Source organism: Tigriopus californicus, chromosome 2 (genome assembly GCF_007210705.1).
Source record: "Tigriopus californicus strain San Diego chromosome 2, Tcal_SD_v2.1, whole genome shotgun sequence".
In the NCBI taxonomy this organism is placed as follows: domain Eukaryota; kingdom Metazoa; phylum Arthropoda; class Copepoda; order Harpacticoida; family Harpacticidae; genus Tigriopus; species Tigriopus californicus.
In genome coordinates, this window is record NC_081441.1 from 13,304,654 (window position 1) to 13,316,673 (window position 12,020).

General features: G+C 42.0%; 2 protein-coding genes across 2 annotated transcripts in view; one reads left to right on the forward strand and one right to left on the reverse strand.

The window, feature by feature from the left end:
• The window catches only part of LOC131892864 (farnesoate epoxidase-like), a 2,732-nt gene extending 1,150 nt beyond the window's left edge, over nucleotides 1-1,582 (forward strand). Inside the window, exons 4-7 of the mRNA XM_059242723.1 lie at nucleotides 173-391; nucleotides 463-658; nucleotides 729-881; nucleotides 1,232-1,582. Coding sequence (XP_059098706.1) covers nucleotides 173-391; nucleotides 463-658; nucleotides 729-881; nucleotides 1,232-1,557 — 894 coding nt within the window. The 3' untranslated portion in view covers nucleotides 1,558-1,582. The remainder of the gene's footprint in view (nucleotides 1-172; nucleotides 392-462; nucleotides 659-728; nucleotides 882-1,231) is intronic.
• LOC131893348 (uncharacterized) overlaps nucleotides 1-12,020 on the reverse strand; it is a 26,013-nt gene that overhangs the window by 13,314 nt on the left and 679 nt on the right. The window contains exon 2 of the mRNA XM_059243346.1: nucleotides 7,477-7,761. Coding sequence (XP_059099329.1) covers nucleotides 7,477-7,627 — 151 coding nt within the window. The 5' untranslated portion in view covers nucleotides 7,628-7,761. The remainder of the gene's footprint in view (nucleotides 1-7,476; nucleotides 7,762-12,020) is intronic.

Below are 12,020 nucleotides of genomic sequence, written 5' to 3' on the forward strand. Positions count from 1 at the left end.
TTTTCTAATTTAGATAGATATTATTTTAGACTCAAATTTAGCCCGTTTTGTGACTGATTTTTTTCCATCTTCTTACCAACAACCGAATCAATTTTCAGCCTGATGATCCGGAAATGAAGGAGCTCATGAGAGTTTTAGCTTACCGTACATCCGCCTTGGAATCAATTTTCAGCCTGATGATCCGGAAATGAAGGAGCTCATGAGAGTTTTAGCTTTGGTTTTCAAATCGGCCTACATCGAGGAGGTGTTTCCGATTCTTCAGTATACCAAATTTACCCGTGAATTGTATGGGCATTCGCAAAAACAGTTGCTGACCCAAACATTCAAATCCATGTTCGAGCAAGTTATTCAAGAACATGAACAAAAACTGCATACCAAGGAGTCACCCGAGGTCATTTACTCGTACACCTTAACAATGCTTGACAATTTTCCTCTTTTTCGACTAACGTCTCAGATTTGTAGGACTTCATTGACGTCTATCTCCAAGCCAAAGAAGGAAATGATCTGTTCACCAAAGAGGACCTAATTGGCATCTGCATGGACTTCTTCGAGGCTGGAGGGGAAACGGTTGGATCAACTCTTTCGTGGGTCTTCTTGTACATGTCACTAAACCCCGAGGTTCAGGAAAAATGTCGAAAAGAGATACTCCAGTCTTTGGGTTGGTGCAAAAGTTGTAAAACCCCCATTCTGAAATCAAGATGTTCGAACTGGCTTTGATTGACTTTTAGGCGTGCGGGAGCCTACAATGGACTACAGAGGTAGCGTTCCTTACACAGAAGCTACCATCATGGAAATACAAAGGTGTTCTTCAGTGGCTCCCAGTGGGTTAGAGCATAAGGCCTTGGAGGACACCGAACTAGACGGATACACAATCAAGAAGGGTAATCTATTTGAATCAACTGGATGCACCCAAGATCGCACTCCACTGTACTGGATGTTTCAAATACGAACTAACCAAGGTGGATAAGCATAGCTCGTTTTTTTCAGATACTCTATTGTTTTACAATATCAATGCCTTCTTTATGGATCGTGATTATTGGGGTGATCCGGAAGAGTGGCTCCCAGTGGGTTAGAGCATAAGGCCTTGGAGGACACCGAACTAGACGGATACACAATCAAGAAGGGTAATCTATTTGAATCAACTGATGCACCCAAGATCGCACTCCACTGTACTGGATGTTTCCAATACGAACTAACCAAGGTGGATAAGCATAGCTCGTTTTTTTTTCAGATACTCTATTGTTTTACAATATCAATGCCTTCTTTATGGATCGTGATTATTGGGGTGATCCGGAAGAGTTTCGCCCGGAGCGATTTCTCAACGATGATGGCTCAAAAACCCTCAAGATTGAACGGTTCATTCCATTTGGATTTGGCAAACGAGTTTGCATGGGCGAGTCCTTGGCCAAGGCAGAGCTATTCATCTTTACCATCATGATCCTTCAGAATCTAAGGATCAAGATCTCTGCCAATCATGCCAAACCTGATCCTGGCCAATATGAGGCCGGAATCACGCGATCACCTTTACCTTTCCATGTCACGTTGGAGGCGATTTAATAATACACACTTTGAATTTTGTGAATCAACCAAGAGATTGAGTGCTCTTGGGACGACGCTCTACTTCTAATTAAGTCTGAATGGCATCAAGCAATGCTTCGGGTGCTTCCAAAGCAATTTGCTCGACACTCAAGCCGGCTGTGTTGTCCTCACAAACAGGAAGAACGAAAACTAGAGGCGAAACACACACGAGAATGAAGGTGTGGCTGGCATTGCTTCAGTAGACACTTCCTCACGGAGCCAAGGGACTTGTTTTTCTCACAATCAAGAACTATTCTCAGCAAATTAATGACCCGAAAGGTCCCTAAGTAGGCACTGTTTACTCGCTATTTGCGAACTAGTCAAGTGGGCTGAAATTGCTTGTACAGTACTCCTTGTGCTTGTTGAAACGCTTCATGAAATAACGAGGACAAGTTACCAGGAGATTGGCTACCGGTTTGTTGATGAACTAATCGCGCAACACCCTTTATTGAGTCTTAAATCCTTAACAACCGGTTAACAATCAAGTAGAACTGAGCGTGGGATCCAATAGACTCCTTGGGATTGAAATTCCACAGTAGCAAGCCGTAAAATATCGGTCTGAATTGAGTAACGTCAACCTTAGAGGTACAATCTGTAACTGCTTTGAATCAGGAGACAAGGGGTGAACGATTGAAATGAAGTCAAAGAATCAACCACTTTTCTGTTATTGCCATGGGTTGAATCTATACATTTCTGGCGTTCGATGCCTCTTCTCATCGTCGTCACCATCATTGTAAAAACCTTTGGCAAGCGGATGTTTAAAAGGAAATGGGATATTAAAGAACTTGCACTTCTTGCTTCTTGGCAATCATGTCATCTGCGTGTCAGGAGGGGGGAGGGGGGTAATCGTGAGTCAATAAAATTTCCGAGATTTCGACAATTTCCTTAAGGCAAATTCCTTTTTGTCTCAAACTGGGAACGTTAAGAAAACGGGATAGAAAGATTGGCCATTATGTCGAGTTCAAGGCCAACCTGTCTAAACCAATAGAGCGGCAAAATGACTTTCAGCAACCAACGTTATTCCACGTTCAAATATTGTAGGGAGTACGAGGAGTAAGAGTATCCATTGTTAAAGCTGCAGATGCAGGTTAGGGGAAGGTGAAATAGGTGAGGTATGAACCCGCTGATATTTTCTTCATGACCTGTCAATTAGGTCCATTCAAACTCAATCAAGCATTCATATTTATCTTTCCTCCCATTGAAGTTCAAAAGTCCGGCCAGCACGACCAGATGACACTTATGGAGATTCTATCAATGACCCTAGATCCCTATCTCATACAAAATACAGTCACGCTGCCAGAGGTCAAAGCTGACCTTGTGTTTGGAGTAAACAAACAAATGCACATCTAAAGCAAACGTAGGAACTGACATAAAAACTATCCAAATTCGGGATAATTCACAGTTGATTTACTCCCCCCCCCTTTTTTTATCTCCTTTACGTTGAACTCCATGATGTGTGGAAACATTCTAACTGATCAAACTTAAGACTAACTTGACCTTGTCAGCTGTTGACTGATTAGGATTGTTTAACTGGAGAGACGAGCATGACTAGAATCTGCTCTTAATTAATCTTCTTGTGTGGGAGACCACCCTTGTTACCACGTTCTTGAACAAAGAAACAGGCTCTCAAAGTAGTATTAAGGATTCACAGCCTCTTCATATATCTTACCCACAACGAACGGCATCCACATGGATTTGACCTTTTGCACACCATGCTCGAGCTTGTCTGCCAAATTAGAACGAGACTTTCCTGGGGTCACCTCATCAACGACGATGTTCGTCCAATTTTGAATTGTAAGACGCACTTATTTAACCTTGATATTTGAATTTGAATGGGCGGTTGATGCCGTCCATTTGAGCTGATTGCCTTGAATTGGCAGACAAACGAAGTTTGGGTTCGCATATTTTCCAAGCCATTTACTTCAAAGTCTCGTCCTTATTGTCCACCCTCTGCTGCATGCTAGTTGCGTTACAAGGTTGCAGAATTACCCTAGAAACCCCAATAGAATTCCAGTTATTGAGCACCTCGAAATGTGGCCACCGACCTTGACGGAGGATCTTCCAATTCAATACAATCCTCTAAACGTGGCTTTAACCATCAGCGAGAGAAAATGGACACCCACACGCCACGATTGGATTCAGGGTCTCTGGAAATTGGTTTGTGATGCTCCTTATGCCTTTAATCAACCAAATGGATGCGGCTCCTCGCACACACAAGTATGAATCGCCTGTTAGAATGGATCTAAAATATGTATTTCATCTGCCGCTGCAGAACCTGCCTTCCGGTAAATGGATAATCCGATCTCTCTATTACCTCAAAGGCCGCTAATCCGTGGGAGGATTCATTACGCCCAATACGAAGCCCCCAATATTCGAACATACCGAGGGAGCGATAGCGCTTGAAATGGTAGGCCGTCCCTATAGATCAATTTATCTGACTAGAGGGCTCTAATTAAATCCTCTTCCTTTCCGAACACCTTGAGCAGCTCAGTTCGACTCCATCCAACTTAGAAGATCTTGCAACCGTTCATTCAGACCGGGTTGCATTACGCAATTCTTGGCATGCGCTCTTGTTTTCTGGCTCAAGTAATGGCGACGACGCTCTGTCTACTGGTTGGTTGCATGCATGGTTTTGTGGATAGGTAGGTAGGTAGCTCTTGCCGCTTGGTCGGTATTTTTGGCGGTGTCCTGTCGGATTTTTCCTTCCCGTGCCACACTTCCAGGACATTCGTGAAATAGCAAGGAGCTCTAGGCTAGTTTGTAAGGGCCTGACATGCCTTTCAGGCCCTTCCAAGTACAATCATGATGATGCTTGAGAGGAAAGAGGAAAAAACTACATCTTGAGGTTGAGGTAAATTAGAGGTGTATAAGTTGAAATTGAGCAGAGCAGTGAGTCAAAATATTTGGGGGAGGGGGATACTCGCTCTCAGTCTCCAAAAAAAGTTCCCAAGATCAAAAGGCGGCCTTGGAATTTGTAAGGGATATGTTATCACTTGTCAACGTGTAATTACCGGTTATTAAGTTGGACATGAAGAAGCCTGACCAATTTGTCGAGAGCCCTGGCACCAGTTGGCTACTGGATGGCGGAGTAGGCATCAATTCAATAAGTAGTCCAAAGCGAACAAATGTTGCGGATTAACAAGATCCTCGTGAGAGTTGTCAAACTCACAACTTGTCCTGTTATGTTCCGTTACCCTGATGGAATTGGATTGGATGGACTTGCCAGCAACAGCCACAAAATGTGCCGTGGAGTATCAGCTGGATTTGTTACAATGCTATTCTTTTGGAGATTGAGAGCAATAAATATCACTCATTTTACCGCTTGATGCTTGTAGAGGTTGGCTTCCTTTCATTCAAATGGACTCAACATGTTGAGTTTTGTTCCAATTCTTAGTAATGCTACATACATAGCAGATGAACGAGTTTGCATTCAAGCAAGTTGTTGATCAGTTGAATGGATTGGATTCAGATCGAAGCTTGAAGTATGATAATTTGGTTGGTTCCAGACTCTGGGCAAGTATTCATGGAATTCCGAAGTAAATCCCGCTTGTCCCTCTGAGTTATCATTAATTATTCGTCAAGGGCCATAAATTATGACAAATATCGTTGAACCACAACATGATGCGACGATATTTGCTTCCTTCTTCTTGAATTTAAAAACAACCCCCTCAGGCCACCAAAGCCATAATCAAATTAAAGATTAAGGAGAAGATGGCTGAACCCAGCAATCATCTCAAAATTTACTGGCGTACTCTTCAAATTGGAAACCCAAAACGTATTGTATGTTACCTTTGTCTCCATATTCCATCCAATTTTCAAGAAATCTCCATTCTAGAAAGAGTTGCCAGTCCAAGTACATTGAAGTTCATTCTTCCGTTCCTTGAATTCATTATCCTTTTTTTTATTCAATTTCAAAAGATGCCAGGGTGGTCTTTCTCGTGATCTAATAAAGGGCACTTCCACGCCAGTCCTGTGCCTCAACCTCACTTCCATGTAAATTTACGAGCCCGTATTCCTAGAATATTGGTCAACTGAATGCCACGCTTGTCTTTGCTTTTGGAATGACAAATGTTTGTGACCTTTTCGAGCCTCATGGCAGGAAAGATCAGCTCAGAAATTGCTTTGTCTCACTCTTTAAGAATTATATTGGACGAAATAGATGTAAAAGTATTCGTAGACGTGCAAATTCCGTCCACAAATTTATTTTTGCACAATGATAGTGGCCCCCAAATGAAGGCCCAAGTAACGGAACACGCTGAGATTCAAAGGATAATACCAGAGATAATATCGTGACGCTTTTTGAGGATTGAGGCAAACCACTTTCAACTCTTGAAGTTGAAGCAAAGATAAGTGGTGGCGGTATTATCTCACGACTTGAAATATGAACATGACACTGCAGTTTCGGGGATGGCTCCTTCATGATATTGACTGTAGGTACGCACGTACATGTACTTGTACTAGTGCATTGTAGGCACAGTGCTTGAGCAATTCACAGATTCATGGCGTTGACTTATCATCATCCATTATTGACATTTACACATAAGGCTGCATTTGAATATCCAGGAAACAGGTGGCACTTCGACTAGACGATAAAAGTAGCACCTCTTACAAAGCATGACCTACCGATCTCACCCATCTCCTGAGGGTTTCCCTGCAACACTCTTTACCTCAAATACATCAAGCGTAATTCAGATTGATACAAGTGGCTCGATTAATCATGAAACCGTCAGGTAAAGGAATGGAATAGAGCTCTACTCCATGGTACCCAGGATTCCTCCTAGCTCCCAGGACTGATTGACCTTGAGGAGTCTGCCGATTAGGGGGCCGGTACTGAAAAAAACCGGTCGGGACTTTGCTTCCGTCTTGAGTCTTGACTGACCCATCTGACGTTCGTTTTGTGCTCAAGGAGTCTTCCCAGAAGATACCTGCAGAATTACTAAGGGATGTATTGAAGAAGTTCTTGTGTTTTATATAAGTGAGATATTGAATACAGTTTGAGGTTCCTGATATCCATTAGATGATACATTGATCGCTTGTAACTGTCCAAAATTGAAAGCCAGGCCAAGAAAGAGAAATTGAGGGAAACTTTCCCATCTTCCTGTACTCCTTCCGTTTTTTCTTCATTTGGCCGTTTTCTGTGTCAAGCTCTTGATAACGATAAGGGTTTCGATATCTGTTGCATTGGTTGATGATCAGTGTCTCAATTGTAAATTTTCTCTCCAAACTCAAAGGGCAGTGATTCTACATTCTTTAAACAATACAAGAGACATGGACATTGTCTTGTCATGGCCAAGATTCCCAACTTTCAACAACTTTCATTCAGAAAAAGACCCTGTCAAAGAGGGAAAGTGGAGGGCACCTGGTAGTGATGAGGTTTTGCTCTTAATCGCCTTACGAGGGTGACCACAAAGCCATTAATGTTAGGACATGCCTCTCGAGATATGTACGGCGTTAAACCAGTTGAGAAAATGGAGCTGCATTTGAGATTTTTGATAGACTGAGCTTGGATTCCGAGGCGAAACTGTTTTCCCAACCTGCATCGATTGCCAGAATATCGAGCTGACCTTTTGACGGAAATTGGTTCTTGCTTGAAGATTGGCTCGCTAATTAATTCTCCTGTCCAGAAGAAAAAAGACTAGCGCAAGGTTAAACTCTTCAATTAGGGTTGATTTGTTTCAAGTCGTGATTGTGAAATGGTTCAACATCAACAACAGTAAAGGTGACCACTAACCTTTACATACTACCTCAAAGGTTGGAGGTTCATCCTGAAATGGCAAGCTCTCAGTGCAGTGTCTCATTTTTCTATTGGAGCACACACAGAACGCTCAAGTCACCCAATCTAAGCCGGTCTTCCGTTTTTCATTTACATGTTAACATCAAATTAGTGATCTGACTTACCTTTGGGCATTCCACAAGGCGGTTTTGTTCTGACATTGTCCAAGAAATCCAAGTCATATTTTCTGGCAGGTGGGTACGTCAGGCCCACGTGACCACGGCTGACACTGACACAAAAGGCGAGGCACCACAACAAATACTTAGTGAGGACCATTGTCTTACGTTTGGGAACGATTGCACTCTGAGAATCACAATGTATCACTCAATCACAAGCTCACAGGTGTCCGCTCTTTGATTCTTTAGATTCGTAGTAGGGGAGTCTGAGTTGACATGGTGGTGGAAGCTGACCTGGAAGAAAAAAAAAGCATTCTTTGGATACAAGCAAAACAGGAAATCCCCCCCACCTCAAAAAAAATCCTAGCCTAGTGCCAGAGCCAACCAATCTTTCCAAGTTGGATATGTATCTTGCAAGAACCATCCGAGAGGAAGATTTGCCTCGAAGGAGAAGGGATAAGTAGTTTTTACACTCTGTAATGGAAATGGTGCGATGGTGCGCCACAAGGTGTCAAATTCTCCCCTTTCAGAATACAGTTTACATACAAAAGCTAGGTTCTTTAGATGCCAGGCAAGTCGAGAGTAGTACTGCATGTACAAAAATCGAGTATACCAGCCGTTATTCGCCAATCATGAAATGCCAGTAATCTGCCCAATGGCAAGCAAAAAGATGCCTTCGCCTCCTTCACGACTCGATAAAATCAAACCCAAAAATAGCGCCACGTCTCTGCCAAGGTCAGGGTGACGTCGACCTTGTCACGGCCTATTCGGCTCGCTAATTTTCCTCGCCTCTATTTCAAGACGGCCCTCAGCTGGACATTGGAAGTTGGGGTGGCTATTTCGCTCTGTCTTTGTACAACAAGGCAAATATTAATTATTAATCTTTTTTGGAAAGAACCTGAGAACATGGTTGTCAAAGACTTGGAGGAATTAGCGATAAGACTAGGGGCCACAAAAAAGAAGTCGCTTTAGAGCCTGCAGGACAGTCGTTGAATCATTGCACAATTACTTCATGCGCCCTCCCTATTTGGACATGACTATGCAATGGCCGAGGAACTCACATCGGCACCCCTCTCTCAATCTTCCTTGCCTGTTTGGTTGGAGTGGTCAACTGCTTACAACTTTCACTCCTCGGATACTTTGATGGTCACTTTGAATAAGCTCACACATCGTGTCGTGAATCTTGATGCCATGAATGAATCTCGGACACGAATACCATTTTGGCTTGCCACCGCAGACCATCGAGATCCTCTTTAAGGAACGCTTAATGCTGTTGCACTTAACCCACAACGGCTTGGTACCTTTTCTGAGAACCTCAAAGCTTAAGTGTTACATTTAAAGGTCATTGTCGTCACAAGGATCTTCAAGAAGTGTTGGCGAATTCATCCAATGGGCTTCCTTCCTCCATCCGACGACTGCGTTTCATATTTTCCTGTGCCTCTGGCCAAAAAGAAACAATGGAAAAAACCAGCATTCCAATCCACCTTTTGAGAGACTGCACATTCTTGTACTCGTAGGTACGTTCCGCCAAACAATCCGTTGCATTCCTGGTTTCTGGCCAGAGGGCCTTGAACAGAAAAGCCCTCCGATGGCAACATGATGATCATTCGACCAACCAATGCACAAAACGAGCGAACAATCAGGGCTCGAATTCCAGTTCTGGGATGCAGGTCAAGCGTGAATACGTTATGATCGAACAGTCGGCCAAAAGTTTCCACGACTGAACAGCGACAGCCATCAACCATTGAGTGAGCGAGAATTGACCAATTTCTCAGTCAGGGTCATTTCTTCGAACACACGACATCAACTTGGCCTGAATTGAGCGACAAATCAAAGTTTCACGGTTCAAATGACAAATTCCGGAAACATCAACGCAATGAACAAAATTCTTTGGGGAAATCTGGGACCAATGGATGCAGAAATTCCGAGGAATCGGCATATCCCACGGAAGTGTACGAAATTCAGAGAGAGAGAGATGCTGTGATCTGATAGCCATGGGTGGGCATCATTGATCGAATTGGTAACTATGTTAAGCAGAATCCATTATTCAAGAAAATATTGAAATCAACTAATTGTTTTTTGTAAAAACCACCCAAATCATCAAATTTGATGTGAATGGCGTATTGATTAGGAGAAGGTCAAGAGGGAAAAGACATAAAAGAACACGCAAATCACGCTCTAAAACAACAGTCCACAGGTTGCAAACATTTGAGAAGTGGAGAGAGGTCAGTTCAAGAAACCCCAAGCCTGAAGGTTCATTTCATGCTTCTTGTTTCAATCAAAAAAATATTTGAAACACCTCACTAGCAAAAACCCATACCTTGCAAATGAAAGTTATCGATTTAACTAATTGAAATGTAGGTAAATTGTGACATTGGTGTGTTGTTTATGTAACGAAATATAGCACCCATGTGTGGTTGTGAAGCTAATCATTTATGTACCTATACCCTTTGTTTAGTCAGGATGTTTAACTATTGCAAAGCAGGTTTTGAGTTTATTGTCAGGTGTTACATAAAGGGCACCTTTTTTTCAAACTCTTGTCATCCCCTAAAGTTGTTTTGATATCCCTCAACAGGATTCTATCAACATTCATAAACTTGCTTTTAGAGAACAAAGATTTACTGGGTTATTCCTGTACACAAGTTCAATCGCAAATTGCTTGTCTTGAGACCCTATTTCGGTGTTAGTTGGCAACCGCTGTCTTCTGATGAATATTACAGGATCATCATGGTAACGTCACAAATTAGTTCTAAATGGGGTAGGGTTTTCCAAAGATAGCTAGAAAAAATTCTAATCAAATTAGTATTTTGAGCTGACCTGAGATATCAAGTGATTGTATTGAATTTTGAAACTGAAAAACATGTTTGGGTCCTGATGAGAAACACTTTGATACTTTGATAACCGACAAGATATTTCAATGAAGTCAGGAGGCAATTTGCTGATCGGTATTTATGTCTTAATGTATTGTGCCCCCAAAATGCCGTCCACCCCTCCCGATAAACCTGGACCTAACATAAAGGTTAACATCCACGTAACGATAGAATAATTAGTTTTGTGGTCATACTGTAACACTTTATTGTTTATTGGATAAAGTTTTCGAATAAAAATCGTTTCTTGCTGAAGACACCCATGGACAAAGTTAATGTGCTTGAGACTTTAGATATGTTGTTGCAAATAAGGGAAATTTAAATTGCTTTACCTAATGCTAAACGAGCGAGTACAAATTTAACTTCAGCATGGTTTCGTTCCTTCTTCTTTATTTGATTGTTTCTTGCTCTTTATTAACCAACATTCCCGAGACGTAATTGAAATCTATATTTGTAAAGTGCAACGAAATGGAGTGTTCTCTATTGAAACGGGGCAAGGGGAACAATCCCATCGTTTTTTTCTCATTGTACTATAATGCACTTTGATTTTGTCGAAAGTATGTGAAAAAATGACAAAAACGCTGACCAAAGAAACATGCAAAGCAAGATGAAGCATTTGAAAGTTGATATGTTTTCACTTATTTTCCGCGCCAAGAACCTCGGTAGACCATAATAAAGTCAATCTTACCACCACTACCATTCTGTGAACAGTTTCCCATGGAAATATTGCCAAATTGCCAGTCCGAGTCCTCTGTGTGTCTCTCTCTGCGGTCCAAGCACTTAAACAGGTCAGAAGAGTTTCAAAAGGCTAAATGCTTCGACATATTTGAAGGGGGAGGGGGAGGCACTCTTCTGAATTTCTAGATCAATATCAACTCGATTAAAAATCAGGCCAAGTTGTCCAGTTCGTTGCTCACAAACAAGTTTTCTTTGGCCATCCTTTGATTACCTAACGTGACCCAAAGGTTTAAAGTTGGGCTAAGGACCCTGGTTTAACGTATAAAGTGCACAAAAGAAAACACTTCCTCGCCCACGATTTTTAAGCTCCAAAGATAAATTTAGCAAGGTCAAATGAACTTGGAACACATTGGCAAGAAGTCCAAGCATGAGCTCAACATTTTTCTCCAAGGCCCTCAAATTTTCCGCTATATTTCCTTCCTGGCGAACGTTAGAATTAGATTTGATTTTCTGAAACTACAACGGCCAGTTTTATTATACATAACCCCATTGTGTCTTGTTGGTCATAAAAAGTGGGCGAATCGAAAAATGGAATTTGTCATTTGTCTAGGCTGCACGACACAGAGTGAGTTGAGGTGGATTTGGTACGAGGATTGGAGGTAGGTTAGCTATCATGACACGGGAGTGACGAGCCCAACATGAATCTGGGTGTGCCTGAATATTTTCGGGATTCGATGTCAAATTGGCCTTCAATCATAAAAATCATTCCGGAACGCCCGCCCAAGTGACTAAACACACACAAGCATGCAAAAAAGTTGAATGAATGCTGGATTTAAAATTTTGAATCACCCTTGAAAATGAGATTTGAATAGGTCTACTGTCAAATGGCACTCTTTAAGAAGATTGTGACTTGCCTTGGAAAGGTCAAAGGAAAATTTGAATCGTGAAAAGAAGTTAGAAATACATTTTGAAACATCATCTTACCTTCCTTGTGTACTGGTTAACACA